Source organism: Mirounga leonina, unplaced genomic scaffold (genome assembly GCF_011800145.1).
Source record: "Mirounga leonina isolate KUSES-001 unplaced genomic scaffold, KU_Mleo_1.0 Mir_418, whole genome shotgun sequence".
Taxonomy (NCBI): domain Eukaryota; kingdom Metazoa; phylum Chordata; class Mammalia; order Carnivora; family Phocidae; genus Mirounga; species Mirounga leonina.
Window position 1 is genome coordinate 4,054,359 of NW_023270739.1, and position 23,594 is coordinate 4,077,952.

Below are 23,594 nucleotides of genomic sequence, written 5' to 3' on the forward strand. Positions count from 1 at the left end.
CGCCGCCCGCCGGGACGGTAGGCACATGCGCAAGAGTGCGTCCTCGCCCCCGCCTCCCTTTCCGCGCGGACCCTGCCCGTCCCGGCTCTGTCACCTCACAGTAGTCGTTGCCGGTGGCGGGTGCGGGGCCGCGTGCAGCGCAGGGCCGCCTTTCCCCCGCCCCTCAGGCCGGGCCTGGGCTCGGTCCCCCCGCTCCCTCCGTTCCCCACCCCCGTCGGGTACGGGAAGGTCCAAGCCGCTGCCGGGTGCCTGAGGGACTTCGTGGCCGCCGCCGCCACGGGTCCCGATGGAGCCGCCGAATCTCTATCCGGTGAAGCTCTACGTGTACGACCTGTCCAAGGGCCTGGCCCGGCGGCTCAGCCCCATCATGCTGGGTGAGGGGGCTGGGGGCGGGCGAGAGGGTGCCGGGCCGGCCGGCAGAGGTAGGGAGGCCTGGACCACCGCTCAGGGGGAGACGCGGGGCCCAGAGGATGGAGGAAAGCGCGAGCGTAGAAGAGAAAGGTCTGAGGTTCGGGCGCCTGGAGCCCCACTTTCCCGACTTCACGTTTGAATCCAGGAGGAAGGGATGGAGGAGTCACGCCCTCCCCCTGCCCCCTCCGAGCCGTAGGGTGAGCGGGCGCTGCAGCCCGGCGGCTCCCCTGCCTCACTTGGGGAGCCCTTTACACCTCTTCCTCGGCGCAGTGTAGGGGAGGTGAGGATGCCTGCCGCGCGATGCCCCTCGTGGTGAAAGGGACTCTGCAGAGATCCCCAGGTGGCCCTTAGCCTTCCCTCCGTGCCAAAAGGAAACTGCAGTCTCTGGGGTAGATGGGAATAGGAAGCTAGAGCCGCACGGGTTCCCAGCCATTGCTCCCAGGTAGAGGTAAAGTCAGGTCTACTGGAGCCCGAACGCGAGAATTCAAGTTCTGCCCTGACAATGCGGTCTTGTCAACAGTTTCTAAGTTAATTGCTTTTGCCCAGATGGTTAGAAAGCAATTCTGGGAGAGGGTTGGGTGCTGTTGTGTCAGTAAGGATTAGTAAAGGAAGTATTTCCGTTGTGCTCCATTAAACTACTTAACCTACCGGGAGAGAAAATCAGCCCTAGTTCGCTGTACATCAAACCTCATTATAACCCAAATACCAAAATGTCTCATGTAACATAGAAATTGTCGAGTTTGTGGTTTCAGTTGATATTGGGCAGGAAAGGATTCCAGGAATTGAAAAATTGAACAGCTTTGGCAACATCCATTTGAATGGCTAGTTTTTCCTGGCTTTTATGGACGCATTAGAGAGTGTTTTAGTTCATCTTGGTAAGACAAGAGGGCTGAAGTCAAGTAATCAAGGCTACTTTGGAAGGCATCTTTTCAATGTCCTTGAGTTTCTGATATATCATAATGAGTTGCACTTTAACCCTGGGCCAGTGACTGGTTACTCATATTTGGCTTCACATCAGAATCACCTGGGATGCTTGTTAAAAATACAGATAACTTCACTTTGAACAAGTCTTTTTCAATGGAAATAGAGAAAACAAAGTTGGAACAGTTCTTTAAATATTCAGGTGTGTTTAAAGCAAAGGATTTATACATGCTCGTGTAGGCAAATAATTATCTGGAAGAATACATAAGGAATTGAAACAGTGGTAACTTATGGAAAGGGGAACTTGATGCCAGAGGACAGGAATAGAAGGGAGACTTCGCTATAAACTTTCTGTACCTTTTGAATTGTGTACTACACACATATAGTATCTATTCAAAATAAACCAAGTTTTAAATATATGGATTCTAGAGCCTCATTACACAGGTACTAAATAAGAATCTTCTGGAGTTTTGACCCCAAAATCTGTATTTTTAATAAGCTCTTCAGGTAATTGTTATGTAGCCAGTCCATTGTTGGCTAGAAGTTTGGGCCTAGATCACCAGTTGTTAAAATGAGTAAGGTAAAGCTGAAAGCAAAACTTACAAAGTCACAGGGGAACGTGCTAATCACTAACAGATTACATCAGTCAAGTTCTAACTAAACTTCTTGGAATGGAGCCATCATCTGGTTAGTTTGATCATAGCTATAAGTGTCCTTAAGGATCACTGCTTCATGATTCATTCAACAGATTGTTTTTTGAGTGCCTCCTATGTGTTAGTCCATGTGTTAAGCTTAACTGAGGGCAGTATATTGAACAAAGATGTTCATTGCCATCATGGAGCTGCTAACTGGGGAAAATATTAAATATAAGCAAAGAAAATAATTATTTCAAATACTAATTGTGATAAGTGTTAGGCTGTGCAAGAAGCAAACAGGGTGTTGAGATCAAAAGTGACAAGAGAAGCCTAACTTTATTTATTTATTTATTTATTTTTTTAAATCATGGCCACATTTTTCTTTTTTTTTAAGAGTTTATTTATTTATTTGACACAGAGAGAGACAGCGAGAGAGGGAACACAAGCAGGGGGCAGTGGGGGAGGGAGAAGCAGGCTTTCCACGGAGCAGGGAGCCTGATGCGGGGCTCGATCCCAGGACCCTGGGATCATAATCTGAGCCGAAGGAGCCACCCAGGCGCCCTTTGTTGATTGTTTTCTAATCTAAAGTTTTGTGTGCATGCACGTATCCCAAGGTTACATTTATTTTTTATTTTTTTCACAAGCCTATCTCAAAATTGTTCTTGGGTTTAAAGACATAAGGATATAGAACATAGATATTTATTTCTGGGAAGAATGCAGTCTAATGAATATTTGAGATTTTACTTTATACTCAGTTCCTTGCTTAATTCCGTAATACAAATAGTAATGAAATAAAAAACATGAACTCAGTCGGTTAAGCATCTGCCTTTAGCTCAGGTCATAATCCTGGGGTCCTGGGATGGAGCCCTGTCGTAGGGCTCCCTGCTCAACGGGGAGTCTGCTTCTCCCTCCCTCTGACCTTCCCCCCTGCTCGTGCTCTCACTTGTCCATGTGCACTCTCTCCCTCTCTCTCTCTCTCTCAAATGAATAAATAAAAAATCTTAAAAAAAAAACAAAACCATGAACTCTGTCCTCCAGGGGTTTATTTCACTAAAAATAACATACATGCACGTGCAACATTAGAGAACAGCATAAAAGAGATTATAACTAGATGCCAGAATGAGCAAGTGGTGAAGCAATTATTTTAGGTCTTGAAAGAAGGGAAAAGCCATGGTGGGCTGCATGTGTCAGAAAGACTTCAGTGAGAACCTTGAACTGCTGGAGGGCAGAGACTCTGTCTCATTTCTCTGTATGTCCCCAGTGGCCAGTGAGAGCTGGTGCTCAATAATTTTTTTTTAAAGTAAGTTCTACGCCCAATGTGGCGCTTGAACTCACGACCCCGAGATTAAGAGTCGCATGCTGTACTGACTGAGCCAGCCAGGTGCCCCACAATAAGTATCGATTATAGGAACAATTGAGACTTGAACTCAAGCTTGAAGATTACATAGAATTTATTTGAATCTGAAGGGGTTTTAAAGTTTTAATGCCCATCTATTAGATTTTTAATGCCATCTATTAGATTTTAATGCCATCTATTTAGATTTTTATTGCTCATTGTGTGAACTACTTTTTATCCATCTAATGAATTAATTTAGTAATCATGCAATTTCATTATGGCAAAATGAAAACTAATGCAGCTTACAAGGCCCTTTGTGATCCTTCTGCTTTTCTCTCCACCCTCACCTGTCTACACATGCTCAACACAATCAGCAGGAGCCTTTCTCCACTGGATTCCACAAGAGTTAAGCTCTAGGGGAAATGATCTGAATGACTATTTTCTCAGTTCTGCCAATAGATACCTTAGGGCATGAGGGCTTAATGCCCTGGCAGAACCCCGGTGGAAAAGGGCTAGATACACTAATAGGACTGAACCTGTTCAGCTTTTTCACCTCTTGGCTTTTCAAAGGCTATGCCATCTGCCCGGAATACTTTCGGTTGGCCTGGCTAACTTCTGCTCATCCTCAGGGTCTCAACTAACATGTCTCTTCCTCCAGGCAGCCTTCCCTGACCCCCACCCCACAAATCTTGTTCATGTGTCCCTAGTGTATGCTCATAACATCCTGTCCATAGCATTCATCATTCTATTTTATAATTGCTTGTTTTCTTTATTAGAGAGCGAGCACCCACAAGCAGGGCAGGATGGCAGAGGAAGAGAAGGAGAAAGAGAATCTTAGGCAGGCTCCATGCTCCGCGCAAAGCCCAATGTGGAGTTCAATCTCATGACCCTGAGATCATGAAGTGAGCTGAAATCGAGTCAGACACTGAGGCACCTGGGTGACTCAGTTGGTTAAGCATCTGCCTTCTGCTCAGGTCATGATCCCAGGGTCCTGGGATCAAGCCCCATTGGGCTCCCTGCTCAGCAGGGAGCCTGCTTGTCCCTCTCCCTCTGCCTGCCACTCACCCTGTTTGTGGTTGTGCGTGTGCTCTCGCTCTCTCTCTGTCGAATAAATAAGTAAAATCTTTTAAAAAAAAAAAAAGACACTTAACCAACTGATCCACCCAGGCACCCCTGTAATTGCTTATTTTTCTCATCAGTGTGCACACACACCCAGAACTGGACTGGAAGCTCCACTAGGGACAAGAACTCTAGATTTATCCAGAGTCTAGCACAGTGATTGGTGTTCAGTAAATATAGCCTGGCTGAATGGTGGAATGTTGCAGACCTACCTCAAAGCATTGCTACGAGGCCTGACTAATGAAAACAAGCAGTGATGAAAAGGGAACCCTCGGGCGCCTGGGTGGCTCAGTCGTTAAGCGTCTGCCTTCAGTTCAGGTCATGATCCCAGGGTTCTGGGATCGAGCCCCACATCGGGCTCCCTCCTCAGCGGGAAGCCTCCTTCTCCCTCTCCCACTCCCCCTGCTTGTGTTCCCTCTCTCGCTGTCTCTCTCTCTGTTGAAAAATAAATAAAATCTCTAAAAAAAAAAAGAAAGAAAAGGGAACCCTCTCAGTACTGAGGAAAAGAACTCATACCTCAGTTATTTTATATGAGGAAAGAATCCTGTACTGGCTCCAACAAATCCTAGCATTAGAATATCAAGTAGTTTTAAACCTACTTTTTTTGAAGATCAAAATACCCTCTCAGTTTTTAACAATGTACTGCATTTGATTTTGTGATAACTTTTCTCTGCCTAAAGGAAGGGAAAGTCCTCCTGCCAATAGGCTTTTTTTTTTTCTTTACAATATTGGCACAGAGGCCCACTTATGTTATGCAAATGTTTCCTTTTACCTTTTTCCCACCTACATTCAATATTTATCCAGTGGCCCCAGAGAAGAGCAAGCTGATTTTGTAAGTTAACATTAACCCCTTCACATTGCTGGTAACCTGGCAGATGCTGAGCCAACCAGCAGATTAAAACATTGCCAGTTAGGGACGCCTGGCTGGCTCAGTCAGAGGAGCATGTGGTTCGATCTCGGGGTTGTGAGTTTGAGCCCCACATTGGGTGCAGAGATTACTAAAAATAAACCTAAAAAATTTTTAATTAAAAAAAAAACAATGCCAATTAAAACCACTGTCAAGGGGTGTTTGGCTGGCTCTGTAGGTGGAGCATATGACTCTTGATCTCAGGGTTGTGAGCTCAAGCCCCACATTCGGTGTAGAGATTCCTTAAAAATAAAATCTTAAAAATAAATAAATATACTATCAATAACACTGTATGTTAACTATACTGGAATTAAAATAAAATAAATAAAAACACTATCATTAGAGAAATTTGGGAGGTGAGCTGGAGCTGCACTTGATTTGTACCGGTGACCTAATGCTGCTCGCACAGAGCCCGTGCTGCCCATCACCAAATAGACCTTTGTAGAACACCAGCAGTATTCCAGGTGCTGATCTTGAGCATGTCCTACAACCAGCATGTATGTCTATGTGCTCTCCATCCATTTTAACTGATAAGGAGGTGGATGGAGTATTTTCTCCTTGGCTTTTATATACTAACTTAACTTTACAATCAGTGGAATGCTGACTAATGCAGACCTCACTCTGCATTCTTTGTTACTCTTGATGAAAACAGGACTGATATCCATGTCTTCCATTTGTTTTCTTGCACATACTTCATAGGCCTCGAAATCAATGCACTGGATGTGCCAACAAGCTTGGAGACACGCAGGCATCTGACCCACCCACTCTTTGACCTGCTGAGGAAATCCTGGTGGGAAAATAATCTGCTTCTGTAGTGTGCTAATATCCACTGAGCCTAATTCATGTTCCAAAATGGTCTTGTGACCTAATTCAATCTCAAATCACCACCTCCTACTCACCTACTCCCACCCCAGTGTGGCCAAAAAATTTAAAAATCAATTTAGTTCCACTTTCCAATGCCTGTCACCCAATGGAGGAGACCATGGCCCTGTTCTTTTCCTCCCAAGAACAGGCTGCTGAGCAGTATTTCTACCTGAGCTGCTCCAACAAGTACGTTGTCATACCGTGTTTTTCCTTCTTGCTTTTATGCCTGGCAAACCATGCATCTTTATTTACCTATTTGTAAAATGATGTTAATAAATATTTGCCCTGCTCTCCCACATATTGTGAGAATAAGGATAACTGTGAAGCAGTTCAAATTAAGAAAGGATGTAAGTCTGCTCAATCCACATTTGAAGATGCTTGTCCTAAATGGGTTACCACTACCCTTCAGCATCCAGTCTGTTTCTCATCCACCTCTGTGAGATTTCAGCTCAGTTTGGACAAGGGCAGAGCCTGCCCCACAGTCTTTAGGGGACTACCTCAGAAACCCCAGTCCAGAATCACTCTGTCCATTTGGGCCTTGTGGGCCAAAGTAGCAGGTCTTTTAGTGAAAAGCACACTGGTCTCCTAACTGGAGGAGAGACAGAACTCTGCTACATTTTATTTTCCTTGTTATTTCATTTAGCCTGGCAACACTAACAGGAAATGAAATGTTTATATGTCAAATAGACATAGTATTTCATATTAATTCCTTACATACTGAAATCTCTTCGTAGATCTTACCACCAATCCTGAGGTTAAATTTATCTTTTGGAGGTCTTTACCCTTTTCCCCAAGGCCATTATACCTAATGTAGTCTCTATTTATCAAACTTCTGGGTACCACACACTGTGATGCCTTATTTTATTTTATTTTTTTAAGAGGGGAGGAAGGGTAGAGGGAAAGAGAATCTTAAGGAGACTCTCCGCTGAGCACGGAGCCAATGCAGGGCTCAATCTCATGACCCTGAGATCATGTTCCTGAGCCGAAATCAAGAGTTGGACACTTAACCAATGAGCCACCCAGGCGCCCCTACAGTTCTCTTAAAAGACATAGGTGTCTTTTATTTTTTATTTATTTATTTATTTTTTAATAGAGAGTACAAGCAGGGGGAGCGGCAGGGAGAGGGAGAAGCAGGCTTCCCACTGAGCAGGGAACCCAATGAGGGGCTTGATCCCAGGACCCTGAGATCATGACCTGAGCTGAAGGCAGATGCTTAACTGGCTGCGCCACCCAGGCGCCCCCATAGGTGTCTTTTTAAAAACATGGATCTGATCAAGGCACTCCACTGCCTAACAACCATGAATGCAGCGTGGTGCAGGGCAGCCTTCTGTCTGGGCTTACCCCATTTTGCTGGCGCCCCTGCTGGCCACTTTCCCTCCTGTCACCGTCACTGCACTCTTTTCTCTAACCTGTCTTTATCGCAACTGTGCATTTGTACATATTATTCACCCCCGCAGAAATGTCCATTCCTGCCCCTACTCATTCCCCAGTTGAATTGCAGCTTATAAAGGTAGTTCCTTATCTTTATTATATATAGCATCTATTTTTTTTTTTTTAAGATTTTATTTATTTGACATAGACACAGCGAGAGAGGGAACACAAGCTGGGGGAGTGGGAGAGGGAGAAGCAGGCTTCCTGCTGAGCAGGGAGCCCGATGCAGGGCTCCATCCCAGGACCCTGGGATCATGACCTGAGCCGAAGGCAGACGCTTAACGACTGAGCCACCCAGGTTCCCCTATATATAGCATCTCATTTTTACCACTCTGTAATTATACCACTCTATAATTAGAGCCTATCAACATTGTATTTTTTACTTAGTTGTGTGTGTCTCTCTTTCCATTTGACTTTGGGCTCCTTAAAGGCAGGACAGTGATCTGTTCATATTTTCATTTCCATACCTAACATCATTTCTGCCATATGGAGACACAGAATACATTTGCATTGACTATTCAGATGGATGGAATTTGTCAAGTTTTGCCCAGTCATTTCCTGAAGGATTTCACCTCACATATGCTAAATGAAGAAGTGGATAATAGCTTTTTCTTTTTTTTTTTTTAAGATTTTTTTTTTATTTATTTGTTTAACACACAGAGAGAGAGCACAAGTAGGCAGAGCAGCAGACAGAGGGAGAGGGAGAAGCAGGCCTCCCACCGAGCAGGGAGCCCGATGCAGGGCTCGATCCCAGGATCCTGAGATCATGACCTGAGCCGAAGGCAGCCGCTTAACGACTGAGCCACCCAGGCGCCCCGGATAATAGCTTTTTTTATACCATTGTTCTGTTGTCTCTATATATGAGACAAAGAAAAAGGCAAAGTTGAATTGACCCTGAAGGGGAAAGAAAAGCAGACACAAAATTGGGGTACATCTATACCAGTGTTTTTTGTCTTGCATTCTGATGAAGGATGCTAATCACTTTTTAACCTACTTAACACAACATACCTGTATTAGGACCTAAGGACCTTATTGGAGGAGAACTGTGTTCCTAGAGAGTCCCCCAAGAGGTTTATAATGGGTTACTCCGGGTTTTTCTTTTCTTTTCTTTTTTTTTAAGATTTTTTTGGGGGGGGGGGGGGGGGGGGGGAGGGGGGGGGGGGGAGGGAGTCTTTTTTTTTTTTTTTTTTTTTGCCTCAAGGGAGAGAAAGTCTTAAGCAGACCCTGCGCTCAGCACGGAGCTCAGTCCCACAACCCTGAGATCATGACCTGAGCTGAAACCAAGAGTCGGACACCTGACCGATTGTGCCACACAGGCAACCCCGGGTTACTCTGGGTTTGAGTGATGTTCCGAATTTGCTCAGGCTGGGAGGCCATTTAGTCTGATCCCAAGTGGCTAAATCTCTTCTTTTCTCCACAGGGAAACAACTGGAAGGCATCTGGTAAGTTAGGTGGGACTCTACACTGATTGGCTAGTTTATGAAACAAAGCAGTACCTGTGCATTTCAGGTCCCGGTGTGTGGCTTCCAGCTCTAAACCCAGTACTCTGTATCATCAAATTTCCAGTTCCTAAAGCAGTGGTGGTTCTCAACCAGGGGTAATTTTGTGCTCCGACCACCCACCCCAGGGACATTTGGCAGTGTCTAGAGACATTTCTGATGGGTGGGTGGAGGCCAGAGATGCTGCTATACACATCCTACCACGCACAGGACAGTCCTTCACAACAAAGAATTATCCAGCCAAAAAATGGCAGTGGTGCTGAGGTTGAGACACCCGGCCTTAAAGACAGGCAGAATGATGTCATGCCCACCCCTGACCAAGCTTTCTAACTACAGAAGTCTCAAGGGCCCCACATGTCTGTCTACCTTGGTCTCTCTGTACTGGATCCATCCCTGTCAGACAAGATGGTAGCTGAGCTCTCAGTTCCATTAATGAGGAAACCATAGGTCAGTATTCCATCTGGACTACTAGAGCCTGCTGACATTTGGGATGACCAGAATGATCCTTTGCGTTGTTTGATTCAAACCAAGTAATATGAGCACCTTCCCCTGAAATAGGTCCACATCTAGTCTTGCCCTCAGCGTGGTCCAGGTTAACTGCTCCTGTTAGTTTTAAAAGCCTGGGAACGCACCTTGGTCTGCAGACCTTTATTTCACTAACGGTTTGTCAGTATCAGGGTGAATCTAGGGCCTCCCCTCTGCTAACATGATCTATAGCGGTAGTTCTCAAGGAGGACAGTTCTGCCCCCAAGGACATTCCATAGTGTCTGGAGACGGATTTGATTGTCACAATGGAGGGGGGGAGGGTGCCACCGGCATCTAGTGGATAGAAGCCAGGATGCTGCTAAACCTCCTAGAATGCACAGGACAGCCCCCCGGCAAAGAGTTCTCCAGCCCCAAAGGTTACTAGTGCCAAAGTTGAGAAACTCTGGTCTATGATATTTGTGCCTGTGGTTAGTTTCATAAGGCTGTTGACCTTGTAAGTCCTATCCTTGGGCAGAAATCACTCTCCTCGCAGTGTGGTATTTGCTTTTTCTCAGACCAGTTTTAAGTTTTCTGGCTTATCCTATTTCTTCTCTGCATTGCAGGCACACCTCCATAGTTGTGCACAAGGATGAGTTCTACTTCGGCAGTGGCGGTATCTCCAGCTGTCCCCCAGTGAGTGGCTTCCCCCACACCCTTCCCCAGTCTCAGGTTCATGGGGTTCCCGTAGACCAGGAACTTTGCTACCACTCTGTATACCTGGCTTCTAGCCCAGTGGATGTCAGCCTGTGGCGTAGTTCCTCATAACTACTTTAAGACTCAGCTCAAGAGCACCCTTCCCTGGCCTCTCTACTCCCTCGGCATGTGTGGGTCCCTCTGGGTCACACCGAGCATGATATGGTAGATGAGCTGTTCCTGAGTCTCTGCAGGGAGCTGTGTGTAAGCTCCTTGTGAGCTGAGACTGTGTCTCCCTCCCTGTTCCCATCACCAGCTCAGTGCCTACCTCATAGCATGAACTCAGCCAATGTTCAGCTGAAGGATTAGGGCTCTGAGAGGTAAAGTGAGTTGCCCCAAGTTATAGGGCCAGTAAGTGGCACTGGTGCTAAAAGTCAGGACTCTCTGTCTCTAAAGGCCATGCACCTTTCCAAGAAATTTCTCTCTGAGCTATCTAAGAATTTCATAGGAGGTGTTCAAGCAAAGACCAAGCAACCATTCATTTTGGTACTCATAAACGGAAAGTCATTCTTGATTTCTTCTGCTCACTGTTCCCCACCTCCTCTAACAAATCCTTCATGAAGCCCAGTCAGTTCTACCTTGTAAATGTATCTTAAGTCAGTCTCTCTCTCTTCATCTCTTCCCATATTTCCAGAGCTCTCACCTTCCTCCATGCCACCCTCACAACTAGCCTGGACTGCAGCAATACGTCTGCTCCTCAGTCAGGACTCCACACAGGAAGTGAAGTGATCTTTTCAAAATGAAAATCTGATCATGGCATTCCCCTGCTTCAGTCAGAACTCTCCCCACTGCCCTTGGAATAAAACCCAGCAAGCTCAGCCTGACCTCCAGGCCCTATCTGATCTAGTCTCAGTCTCCCTCTCTGAATGACCTCTTTTCAGGTAGTGCCTTTCTCCACCCCCACCCGATTCTCATTCCTAGAACATTCCGAGGACATTGGAACCTTCCCTCTCACTTCAGCCCACCTCCCTGATCCTTCACCTGGTTCTGCCTCTCCATCCTTCAGATTTGAGCTCAGTGTCAGTTTCTCAGGCAAGTCTTCCCAAACCCCTCAGCCTGGAAAGGTCCCTTGTCATACGTACTGACGGCATTCTGTACTTTTCCAGCAAGACCCTTATCGCAGCTCATAATTTTGCATTGGTTTATGGGATTTTCTTGTCTGCCTTCCCCACTAGACTATAAGCTCCATGAGGGCAAGAATCTCATCTGTTTTTTCCACATTGTACCCCCAGGGCCTAGCATAAGGCCCGGCACCTAGTAAGTTCTCAATGCATGTTTGTTATATGAGTGAATAATAGGGGCTCAACTAGTGACCTTTCAGTCTCTTGCAATTCTGAGACCATTCTTCTTGGACTACCATAATTATCCTGCTCACCATGCTTTCCCCAGTGCCTCAAACAAAGTCAGGCACACAGTAGGTGCTCAATAGCTATTGCATGAATGAATGGTCTTTTCTGGAAGCTCTGCTCAGGAGTGCGCTCCCTTACGCCCCCAGTCCATTCCCAGCTCTGTCTTCCCCAGTGATCTGCTGCTTCACCCTTGGCTGGTTCTCCCTTGGCTCAGTCTCTCCTTTGGTCTGCTATGGCAGTCTGTTAACCCACGGCAGAGGGTTTTCTGTAGGCCTTCCATGGGCCATTAACTCCCTTGCCTGGGGAACCCTATCATCGTTGTTAGATTAGCCTCATAGATCAAAATAGAACTGAGTTGTGGAAGTATTTGCCAGCCCGCCAGACTTCTCAGAGGTCCTTCACATTTTGCCAGTCTCATAAGGGATATCAAGTGTGTCACAAGAAAAAACTGGCTGCATACACTTAAATGTAGGCATAGAAAGATGGCCTGTCAAGTGCTAGCCATTTCTGGTTATCCTATTGTGCCCTTGGGATCAGGCATGTTGGGGACAAAGGGAGACTTCAGGTTCTGGGTTTCTTTTTTTTTTTTTTTTTAATCAACCGGATGAGTAGACAGCATCAGGGATCTGACCGGCCAGAGACTCGGCTTCCCAGGGCCCTGCCAGAAACCAGCAGCCCAGCTTCCTAGCCACGTTGCCAGCATGTGGCAATGGAGAGTTGACAGGAAGCTCTAAGCCATTGCAGCCTTGATCCAAATAGGAAATAACACTCTTCATCTGCCCTGGGTGCTCTGAAAGGTAAATGTTGTTGGAACAGAGCTTTGGTGGTCTTCCATGGGAGGCCACATGAAAAAAATTCAGTGGAGATGGTGACTTAATGACTTTCTCTGGGTTGGCTCTTTTAGGGAGGGACATTGCTTGGGCCCCCAGACTCTGTGGTTGATGTGGGGAGCACAGAAGTCACAGAAGAACTCTTTCAGGAGTACCTGTCCTCCCTGGGGGAGTCTCTGTTCCGGTGAGTGGAGACGTGGGTGGTGGTTAGTCGTGTCTGTTCCCCCACTAGACGATCGGCCCCGGAGGCAGCCACCAGCTCACATCCCCTAGAGCACTCAGCACAAGGTCTGGCCCAGTATTTGCTGAATAAATTTGAAGAGAAAGCAGTTATGCCGCAGAGAGCTCAGCATTGCTCCAAGGCAGATACTCTGTCCCAGCGAACCTTCTGCTGAAACGCTGAGGGAAGGAAGGGCTATTTATTCCTCCTGATTGAAATCAGCAGCTGCTGCTCTCAACCCACACTGGGCAAGTATCTCGTCCCGAAAAATCAAAAACGGGGCTTGTGGAGGGGTCGGGATGACATGGGACCTTGAGCAGGTTTTCTCTTCAAGAAGCTTTAGTCATTTGCAGTAAGTGTGCAGTCTAACCCTCGAGTTCTGCTTTTGTGAGTATAAAGATTCTCCTGAAACCGTAGAGGAGCCATAGATTTTTCTTTCATCCTTCCCTTAAAAATCGGTGTTTTATGGTCCACGGTGGCAAATCCAGCAGTCCTTTGGAGCATAAGAGAGAAGGAGAATCCTAGTCCTCGTACTCAGCTGTGCTCACCATGCCATTACTTGGTTTGAGTTATCCCCTCAAATGTGCTTGCTGCCCCTCTGATCTCTTTTCCAAACCTTTCCCACAATGCACAGGAGAGAGGCCTACAACGTCTTTGAAAACAACTGTAACACCTTTACCAACGAAGTGGCACAGTTCCTGACCGGAAGGAAGATCCCTTCTTACATCACTGACCTTCCCTCTGAAATTCTATCCACGTAAGTGGCCTCGATCTCTGGCCCTGCCCCTGAAACCCCCATTCACAGTCAGTGAGGCTCATCTGGCCCACGTCCACCCTCCCTGCTCTCAGCAGAATCCTCCCATCCTAGGTGGCCCCTGTCGTGATGGCACCTGCCAGTGGGGAGGGCCACCATTCCCTCCAGTCACGGGTGCCCACCTGTGTGACCTTCACCCTCCTTGGAGTTGGACCCGCTCCACCCTGGCCTGAGTGCAACCACAGAACTTAGAAACCCACTTGAATCTGGCTCCAGCATTTGTACAGAATCCTGGCATCTGTCTTTCACGTTGCTCATGAAGAAGGCCGCTCCCAGAAGTGCTTGCATAAAATGTACTTTTAGATGGACAAGCAGAGGATAGATCAGAGAATTAATAGTGTGGCTTATTCTGTAAATGTCATTTGTTGGTCTTGCTTCCCCTGCACCATGAGCTCTCTGATGCTCTCAAAGACAACGTCCTACTGGCCCTCATATCTTGTAGGGCAAAGTCAGCCCTCTGTAAATGTTTTCTTTAGGTACACACTGTAGCCCCGCCCACCCTGGTGTAGTCCCAGCTTTGTGGGCCATCATCCAGGCAATGTCCCCTAAAAGGACACACACACCCAAACCCATTTTACCTTTCCCCTCCTTGGCTGTTGATTATGTTCAGGCAGCCTCTACGCACTCCAGGACCATGTCCATCTGCTGACTCTGACTCAGTTTCTCCTGAACTGGGGCCCTGTCCGCCAGAGATCCTGACAGGTTTAGCAGGCTCGGTAAGATGAGCTGTTTTTCACATCTGGGTAGGAAACCCTCAGAAAAAACTTGCAGAGGAAATGGGACAGCTGTGTCCAGCTGGTGAGGAGAGCCCCATCTCCCGGCCCTGGCCCTCCCTGCCTATTCCTTAGTGGGTGTGTTGAACCACACAGCCTCACTAAAGGATCTAGGTTATGGGGCCCTAAGCAAGTAGAAGTAGCTGGAACATTCTTGCTGTTGTTATTTGATGGATGGAGTTCTAGGACTTGCCTGGATTAGGGTTTAATCTGTTTATGATCGAGAATGCTTCATTCCCTTCAAACCTGGATGTGATTTTCAAAAATGGCAATATCCCCCAAAGAAAAAGAAGGCCAGTAACTGAGATGTGTTGTGGGCCCCCTGATTTAAGGTTCTAGGAATTTGGGAAAATCTCTAAGACTCCAGTTTTTGCCGTGTTTTTTTCCAGCCAAGCTATCCTGAGCGTGAACGGGGAGCCCTTTAGAAAGTGCCATTAACGCCTTCTGGCAACCTGCATTTGTCATTTTTCCTGAATATTCCCTGTACTCCCTAGAAGATCTCGTTTCCATACCCTTATTCTTTTGCCTCAGCTTCCTCATTCAAACCTTATTTTATCTTCTTGTACCGTGAGAGTTAAAGATTCAGGCACAGAAAGGTCAGAAAGCTCTAGTTCCCTGTGTGTCGCTAACCTGTTCAAGCCACGGCTAACCAGGATCTAGCAGATGGCAGCACCTACTGAGGAGGGGACCCCAGGGGTAGAAGGGCAGAGCAGGCTATCTCGAGAGCCCTTCGAGGAATGTCATGTGCGGGGTATGTGAGAAAACTGAATGAGGCTGTGTTGGGTGGCACCACGAGCCCAGTGGGCGCAGTTGTGATGGTCTGCACCCAGCCCACCCCAGCCCTGGGTCTCTTTTCTCCACAGGCCCTTCGGACAGGCCCTGCGGCCCTTCCTGGACCCCGTCCAGATCCAGCCTCCTGGAGGGAGCCCCTTGGGCCGACCCAACGGCCAGAGCTAACAGGACTGCATGGGACCGCCCTGCCTCGCAGGGGCTTTTCCTTTTTAAACAAAACAAACCCTACCAGATTTCTATTTTATAATTTTACATCAGATCTAACAACGAGGGGACGGCTTTTTAAATTTCCCAGGGAAGGAGATCATCAGGCTGCATGTAGGACAATGCTGCTAAGAAACAGAGCAAAATGCCCTCCCTTATAATAGTATTATACTAATTTATTAAGGCTGTCTTGTCTGTGAGTTCACTTTTGACGCTGCTTCCTGAGCGTCCTCCACACTGGAGAAGGGGAGGGGGTTTGTTTAAGCAGAAGGCAAGAGGCACCGCTGGGGGAGCCCCGACCTAGCACCTCTTTCCAGAGAACGCCCGTGCTCTACCCAGGTTGTCACCACCTGTGGGACCCAGGTGACTTTTACGACATCCGTGGAACAGCAGTTGCAACATTCCAGAAGCAGTTACTCCCTGGTTTTTAAATGAACCAAAGGACTTGGTGCACCTGGGACCAGCTTCAGGAGGACTAATCCAACCTAAGTGAACTCTGTAGCCGCAACCTCTCACCTTCCCTCCCTACCCCAAGCAAGGCCATGGGGCCAGGCCGGGAGCAACCAGAAGCCTCAGGATCAAGGGAGAGTGACAGCAAGTGTCAGGCCAGAGAGTACAGGATAAAGCCATTCTTCCTTCCACCTACTGATTGCCAGTCCTCTGACATCAATTTTGGAGAACCTGCCTTGCTGCCTGTGGGCTGCTCTTCCTCAGCAGCCTGACCTTCCTCCTGACCTGTCATAGTTGATGAAGGTTTGGGCTGGAGTGGCAGAGACCCAGGCCTTTTGTCTGCAAGTAATAATGTAGGTTTTTATCAGTCACTGTACCCCCCCACCCCCCAAACCAGTATGCAATATTCAGCTAGGGACCAAGGGGAAGGGATTCCCTGCTCTGGGAAAATATCCCTGATGTAGAAATAATAATAATGCAGAATCAAGGTGGCAAGAAAATTTGGAGTTGTTTCCAATAGAGATTTTTTTACATTATCCTCAATGTGTTTTGAAGGCACATGTTATTTCCGTTGTCGTTCTGACTTTAAGGATGCATTGTTGAGAGCCTGCCTGGGCATTTTCCTAATGAGCTGCTGCTGGAGCTTATAGGGAGGAACAATCCAGACCTTTCTTATCTGGAGAGGCTCTCAGATTCCTTTTCTTCACATGCCTCCCTTAAGTTAGTTTTTGGGGAGTGAGTGTGGTGAAGGGACTTAGAACTGCCGGGTCCCTGAGTCCCAGCCCTGGCATCTGTAGGCCCCTCCTGCCACAGCTCCTGCCACTTCTCAGACTTGAATTACGTTCTCTTTCCGGGGTCTGGCCCGTAGCAGGTGCCTTTGCTTTCCAAAAAGCTGCTGCTCAGCTCTGGCCTCATCTCCTCCTGTCTCTGCCATTCGTCACAGCAGTTGGCACCATCGCGGTCTCAGCTAGATGAAAAGACGGTTTTCTGCCTTAGTGTTGGCCTGTGACCTGACCAGGGGCACCTCCACGGTGACCAGCTGTGATGTCAAAGGACATTTTGGAGAGCAGAAACCAGCAGAGACTGTTATTTAATGTGGTGGACCTACTGGCGGAATTGGGCTCATGGAGAATAGGTTTCAGGCTGGATCTCTCCCAGGAGGGCAGCTCGTTGGCGGAGGCCTTCGCCCCGCCTTCCACCCAGTTTCTCTCCTTTTCCGCTTGCCTCGCCTAGCCCTCTCTTCCAGGCTCCTGCTCCAGACCTCTCCTCCCAGAACTCTCAGCTCTATCCAGAAGGCACTGGGCATCACAGGCTCCTCCCCACCTTCTCCCCCATATCCAGGCTCAGCTGGCTTCACTCCTAATAGCAGTCTCTCCAGACCCAGGAGAAGTTAGCCAAAGTAGCTACCCTGAGAGCCTGAGTCACTGGGTTCATCGAAAGCCCCCCTTCCTGCCAGCAGCCATCTGTGCCAATGCCTGTGCCCTAGGGATTGTGGGGGGAGATGGAGGGATCGCCCAGCTGTCTCGTCAGAGCTCTCCAGGAAGGCACACTCTTTCTCCCCATCCCAGGCCCACCGTCACTCATTTGGGAAGCTTGGGCTCAGGCTACGACCCCCAACCCCATCCTGACATTTCTCGGTCAAGAGCAGAACCCCAGGAGCCTGCTCATTGTGACCAGCTAGCTCCACACAGGTGTGCGAGGTGAGCAGAGTGGGAAATGAGCCATGTGTGTAATCGTATCCTACCGTGGACACCTCCATGGAGGTCCATTGGCTTAAAGGGACAGGGAAGGAGGAGGGATGAAACCATCACCCCCTCTCCAAAACAAAGCTGTACCTTTGAGATTCCTTTGTGCCCTTGAAGTCAAACTGTCTAGTACGGAGGTGTTTGCTGGTGTTCTTTGGTGTTTTTTCTAACGCAATAAACTCATTTCTGCCTGCTGCATTTGTGTAGTGCTTGAAGGGCTGGGTTTGCGTCCAGCATAGCCAGACGTCTGTCTCCGTCTGAGCTTAACTTTGCTGAGTCTGGATATTCTGCCTTTGCTTAGTTGTAAGCCTTATGGATAAGAAGTGACGATAGCAGGGAATAATGTGTGATTTTCACCATTGGTTTACAAAAATGGGGGAAAGGCCCAGAGAGAATATTACTTGCCCCATGTCACCTTGCAACTGGTGGTAGAGTAAGACTCAAAGCCTCATCTACTGGCCCCAACTTCTGAGATCTTCCTCCAGAGGACGCTGGCCGTCCGAGGACATCTGACCTCACCAAAACGTGTTCACTTCTGGTTTCAGTTTGGCTATCGGCTGGGTCGATGGCCCCACGGATCTCTCCCCACCTTGTTACCGTGGCCTCATTGAACAAGTGTGGGGATGGGTGGGCTAGCTCTCTGAGCATCCCCTGGTACTACCAGACACAGCAGTGTGGCTGCAGGTGTCTGTAGGTTCCGTTGGCCCACTTTGCGTGAGCACCTTCCACAGGCTGAGCCTCTGCTGGGTGCTTTCACACACAACGGACTTGAGATGTAGATAGGGTCTCATGTTACAGATGGGGAGACAGGTGCAGAGAAACGAAGTTATCCAGGGGGCACATGGCTGAGCCCTTGAATCTAAGTCATGTGTTCTCACCACCAGACCCGTGAGACCTCGCCGTTGAGGCGCTGTGTGTCTCCAGCATGCTAGCTAGAGAAGACTGTTCTGTCCCTCCAGAGGACACAGAGGGTACGTGGCTTTGGCTGACATTGTTTTTTTCCCCCAAAGCTGGCATGTTCAGAGGCAGGACTCCTTAAGAGCGCCTGCTCTGAGATCACACAGCCTGGCCTTAAGTCCTAACTTTGCCACTTGGGGGCCAGTCTGTTAGTCTCCTTATCTGTAAAATGGGGTAAATGGTGCCTACCTCACAGGGTGCTTTTCAAGAGAGTAAATGCCAAGTGCTCTGCTCAGTGCCTGGCACAGATGAAATACTCAATGAATGTCGGGCTGAGGGCAGAATGCATTCCACAGCCACTGACTGTGGGGACTCCGGTGAACCAGCTCCGCGCAGAGGCGGCCGTTCCTCTCTGCTGAGGATGGTTTACAAGATGCTGCAGATGTGTACCGCCTACTGGTGGGGGAAATGGCAAATGGTTTTACCTTTAGACTTTGTGACTCACGGCAAGTCAATCGGGTGAGCTCATTTATCCCCACAAAGGTTTCCCTGGGGGCCTATTATACATAAAGCAGTGCTGGGCTCTGCGCTAGGGGTGCAGTGCTGAGCAGGCTCAAGGCCCCTGCCTGGCAGGGGTTCTATTCTGGGGAGGTTGGGAGACAAAAGGGGAGAGAAGTTTGGTAATCTCAGGTGGCATAGTGCTGGGGAGGAAATAAAACCAGGCGGCAGCAGAGCGTGTGAGTGGGGGATATGTGTGAGGAGGCTGGGCAAGTCGTGTGACAAGGTGATGTTTAATCTGAGGCCTATCTGACGAAGGATGGAAGTGAGAGAAGACATTCCAGGCAGAGGGAGCAGCAAGTGAAAACAACACTGGAAGGACTGAACAGAGACCAGAGTGGCTGGAGCACGAGAGCCAAGGGGGTGGTAAAAGGCGTGGAGGCCAGAGAGGCAGTGGGTCAGACGGTGCGGGGCCTTGTAGGTCAAAGAATGACACAAGCGATCTGCTATGTTGAGAACAGACGGGGGATGGGGTGGCGTAAGAAGAGCAGCAGAAAACCAGGGAGGAGGGTAGTGCAGAAGTCAGGTAAGAGGTGAGGTGTGTTGTGCATCTGCTAAGTGCCCGGAGCTGTGAAGAAGCTCCCTGTTTCCCGGGTGTTCAGATTGCGGGGAGGGATGGTCAGCTCCTGGGAAATAGGAAAGGCCAGAGCTGCGGTGACTGCAGAACCGCTGTCAGCCTCGCCCTGCGTCCGTGAGCTTTGACGGAGCTACTCCAGCTTGGATTTGGGGTGAGCTTAAATTTCTTAATTTGGGGACGCCTGGGTGGCTCAGTCGGTTAAGCGTCTGCCTTCGGCTCAGGTCATGATCCCAGGGTCCTGGGATCGAGTCCCGCATCGGGCTCCCTGCTCTGCGGGGAGCCTGCTTCTCCCTCTGCCTCTGCCTCTCTCTCTCTCTGTCTCTCACGAATAAATAAATAAAATCTTTAAAAAAAAAAAATTTCTTAATTTGTTTTGCCCAAAGTGATTTTTTTTTTGTTAGAAGATAATCTATATTTAGAAAATGTAAGCAACCAATGAAAGTACAAAGATGAAATTCTGAAATTCCATCATCCTAAGAGATACTGGATTTTGTGAACATCTCTGCAGACGTTTCTGGGGATTTGAAGACATGCTGTGTGGCACTTGCCTTTGTTCTCTCAGCATGTAGTAAAGATCTGTAAGACCCAGGAAGGTGGAAGGAGAACCATCGAGAAGGGAGTGATGGTGCCTGGTGGTACTGGATAGAGGAAGCTCTAAGGAGAGAACATTCCAGCGAAGTTCCCCAAAGCTTGAGGGAACCATTAGGTAAGAGTGGGCCGCTTATCACAGTTGTGTGTGTGGAGGCTGGACCTGCTCTGGTGTGGGATGACGGTGTAGGAGGATACCTGCCCAGGCTGGCAGGTTGGACCATGAGACCCATGTCTCCTCAAGCTCAGAGGTGCTCTGGCCTGAGAGGGCAGCAAGGAACCCAGGAGGGGCCTGGCACATCTCTGAATGTGAGCCCTTGACCACGGAGCCTGGCTGCTTCGGAAGGGGGCAGGGGTTGTGGGACTGGTCCTGGTCTCAAGGGTTGCCTGGGAGCCCAGAGTCCCCTGCAGAGATCTCTGCTCCAGACTCCACCCCCCCACCCCACCCCCACCGCCAAGGTCGTGCTGCAGGGAGAGAGATGGGCACCAGGTGGCGCTGTGGAGAGGGAGAGAGAATCTCAAGCAGGCTCCACACCCAGCTCAGAGAGCCACGCAGGACTGGATCTCACAACCCTAAGACCATGACCTGAGCCAAAATCAAAAGTTGATGTTTAGCCAACTGAGCCGCCCAGGTGCCCCTATCAAGGCCCTTCTTAAACTTGTCCCTGGACCTCTCCAACCCCCACATCCTGCTGCAAGCGCAGGCCCCTGTCACTGCAAGCCATTTCCACCTCCAGCTTCAGTTACTGTTGCAGGACCTGGATCTCCTCTCCCCACCTATCCTCAGAGCAACTGCTTACCCAGAGCTAAAGGCCTAGCTCCAGCATTTCCTCTACAAAACCTTCCTGGCTTCTCCCCACCCCAGAGTGGACCCCTCCTCCTGTGGGTGCTTCCTGGCACACTCCTACTAGCTGAGGCACCCTCCAGGGGTAGGACCTGGCTCTGATCACCTGTGTGCCCAGTGTCCAGCACAGGACCTGGCACAGAGCCAGCACCTCCTGTGGGGCCAACACTGAAGGGGAGATCGGATCATAAAAAACCTGGACTTAGATATAGACCTACCTGGATGGAGGCTCTGACTCAAATAACCCTGATCAAGGCCCCCCTCTCTCTGGGCCTCAGCTTCTGCATCTGTAGAATGAAGTCTATGGATCAGATGGTCTCTACCACCCCTCCTCACGGGGACTCCTCTCCCGACCTCTGGCTCCAGAGATGAGGAGTGAGTCGCCCAAGTTCTCAGTCCTGGGGCTTGGCTCTGATCCACAGAGATCACTAACCCCAGGTGTAGGGGGAGGGAGGGCTGCCGCCCCTGCCCCCCACCTCCAGGTGGGGCAGTGTCATCCCTGTCCCCACTGGCTTTGGCCCCAAGGGGGCCTTGACAACCCAGCAACAGCCCTCCACCCCCTCCACAAACACCTCTGAGCATGCACCCTTCCACTTGTTTAAATCCATGCACTTGTTTATTGTGAAAACAACATAAGCCCTGCAGACATTTTGAAAGAGGGAGAAAAAAAGCCAACATCCACAATCTCCCCCAACCTCCCACTTGCCCCTGAACCCAGAGGGAATTAGAACCAGCGACCAGCCCTGACTGTTCTTTGCAAAGCCTCTTTTAGCACGTCTCCCTTCCTGCACCCTCATCTTCCTGACAGCCCGGGAGAAGCTGGCACTGGTGGCCCCATTTATAGACGAGGAACAGGCTCAGAGATTGGGAGGGGCCTGCCCAAGGTCACCCAGCTGGGGAGGAGGGGCAGCCCAGGAGCTGTCAGTCTGACTGTCCACACACTACATCAAGACTGCCCCTCAGGCTGGGACTGCCACCCTCAGAAAGTCACACTCCAGGTGGGGAAAAAGAGGGTCCAAAGCCCCTATATTCGCTCAGCACATGCTGACAGTTGGCCTTCCACCAAGGGGGCAGGGAAAAGCATGAGCTTCGGAAGAACAAAACTGAATGTGAATCCTGACCACACTGTGATCCTGGGAAGCCAACTTCACCTCTCTGGTGTCAGTACCGACCTCTAGAAATTGATGGAAGGGTACTCACCTCCAAGGGTTCTTGGCAAAAGTAAATGAAACACCCAGGGTAGGAGCCACAGTGTCCAAACCAAATATGGAAGCCACACTAACCTCCAAACCTCAGGCAAATGCCTGGCCCCATAGGGCCAGAGCCTTTCTGAGCAGGAGCCTTCCAGGCTAGGGTCTCAGGCCCCCTGTCTTCAGGCCTGGCTTCCTCTCGTGCTCTGGAAATGCCCTCTGGCCAGTCTTTCTAGTCCCAGTTTCCCCAGTCCTACTCCTCCCTCTCCCTAGGGCAGCTCCAGGGCCCCATCTGAGGACCAGTTGCCAGGGATGAGCCTCTCTCTTAAAGGGACACATTGGTGGCCACAAGGGCTACTCCCTCTGGTTGAGGTGAGAATTCAGGAAGAGACTGTGAAAGGTATTTGTAAGGAAATTAGTTCCCCCAGGTCTAAGGCACAGGTGTGCTATTGTTGTGGACCCAATCCACAGGAGACAAAAACCTGTCCTGCCCTGTGAACCCCATCCTACAGCTTCTGGATCCTTGCAGCAGGGGTGGGACCTGGGTATCTGCATTTAATCAATTCGTAGGAATTCTTCGGCAATGGAACAGATACTGGCTGTGAGATATGAGAGGCGAATCTACACAATTCCAGCCCCACCCGCCGGCTCTACGCTCTTGGGCCCTGGGAGGGGTTTCAGGTCCTGCCAGTGCCCAGAGTCCCAGGGACCAGATCTGGATGGAGCAGGAGGAGCAGGAGAACGAGCTGGGTTTTCCTTCCCACAGAGATGATTCTGTTGGCTGTCTGCATCTAACAGAAAACAAAAGCTTTTTGAAGGCAGGGCCCTTGTTTTGTTCTCTATGGTTTTCCCAGAACCCAGAACAGTGTGTAGCACAATGCATTTGTTTAATGAATAAATCAGACTCTGGCACAGGGCCTGGAAAAAAAGGGCAGATTTTTTCTTTTGCCCAGCTTGAATATGGCTCCTCAGCAGGGCACAATTATTGATCCTTTTTTTTTAGGATTTGTGTATTTGTTTGAGAGAGAAAGCACAAGTGGGAGGGAGAGGGAGAGAGAATCTCAGGCAGACTCTGAGCTCAGCATGGTGCCCAACTCAGGGCTGGATCTCACGGATCCAAGATCACCACCTGAGCTGAAGCCAAGAGTCAGACGCTCAACCGACTACACCACCCAGGCGCTGCCCCTATTGATCCTGTCTTTTAAATTTTTTCTGATATTCTGCTCATCATGGATTCTTTTGCATTAAGTTTGATTTTTTAAAAAATATTAAGTTAAAAAGAAAAAAATTAAATTAAAATGCCATTTATTTTTAGATTTATTTTGGTACTCTCCTAAGTTTTTTTGCCTGTGGCAGATAACTCACTTTACCTCCCCATGGCCCCCCAAACTCCCCTACCATAAGAGGAAACCACCCTTAAAA

The 23,594-nt window shown here is 48.9% G+C and overlaps 2 protein-coding genes across 2 annotated transcripts in view; one reads left to right on the forward strand and one right to left on the reverse strand.

The window, feature by feature from the left end:
* Nucleotides 1-22,199, reverse strand: part of XRCC6 (X-ray repair cross complementing 6) — a 47,326-nt gene extending 25,127 nt beyond the window's left edge. Inside the window, exon 1 of the mRNA XM_034987399.1 lies at nt 22,183-22,199. The gene's annotated coding sequence lies outside the window, so the exon portion shown is untranslated. The remainder of the gene's footprint in view (nt 1-22,182) is intronic.
* DESI1 (desumoylating isopeptidase 1) lies at nt 9-17,812 on the forward strand. The gene is made up of 6 exons (XM_034987402.1): nt 9-374; nt 9,045-9,066; nt 10,212-10,281; nt 12,595-12,704; nt 13,375-13,497; nt 15,191-17,812. Exons 1-6 carry the CDS (start codon nt 287-289, stop codon nt 15,282-15,284), a joined length of 507 nt encoding a protein of 168 aa, XP_034843293.1. The 5' UTR covers nt 9-286; the 3' UTR covers nt 15,285-17,812.
* Nucleotides 22,200-23,594: the final 1,395 nt, after the last annotated feature.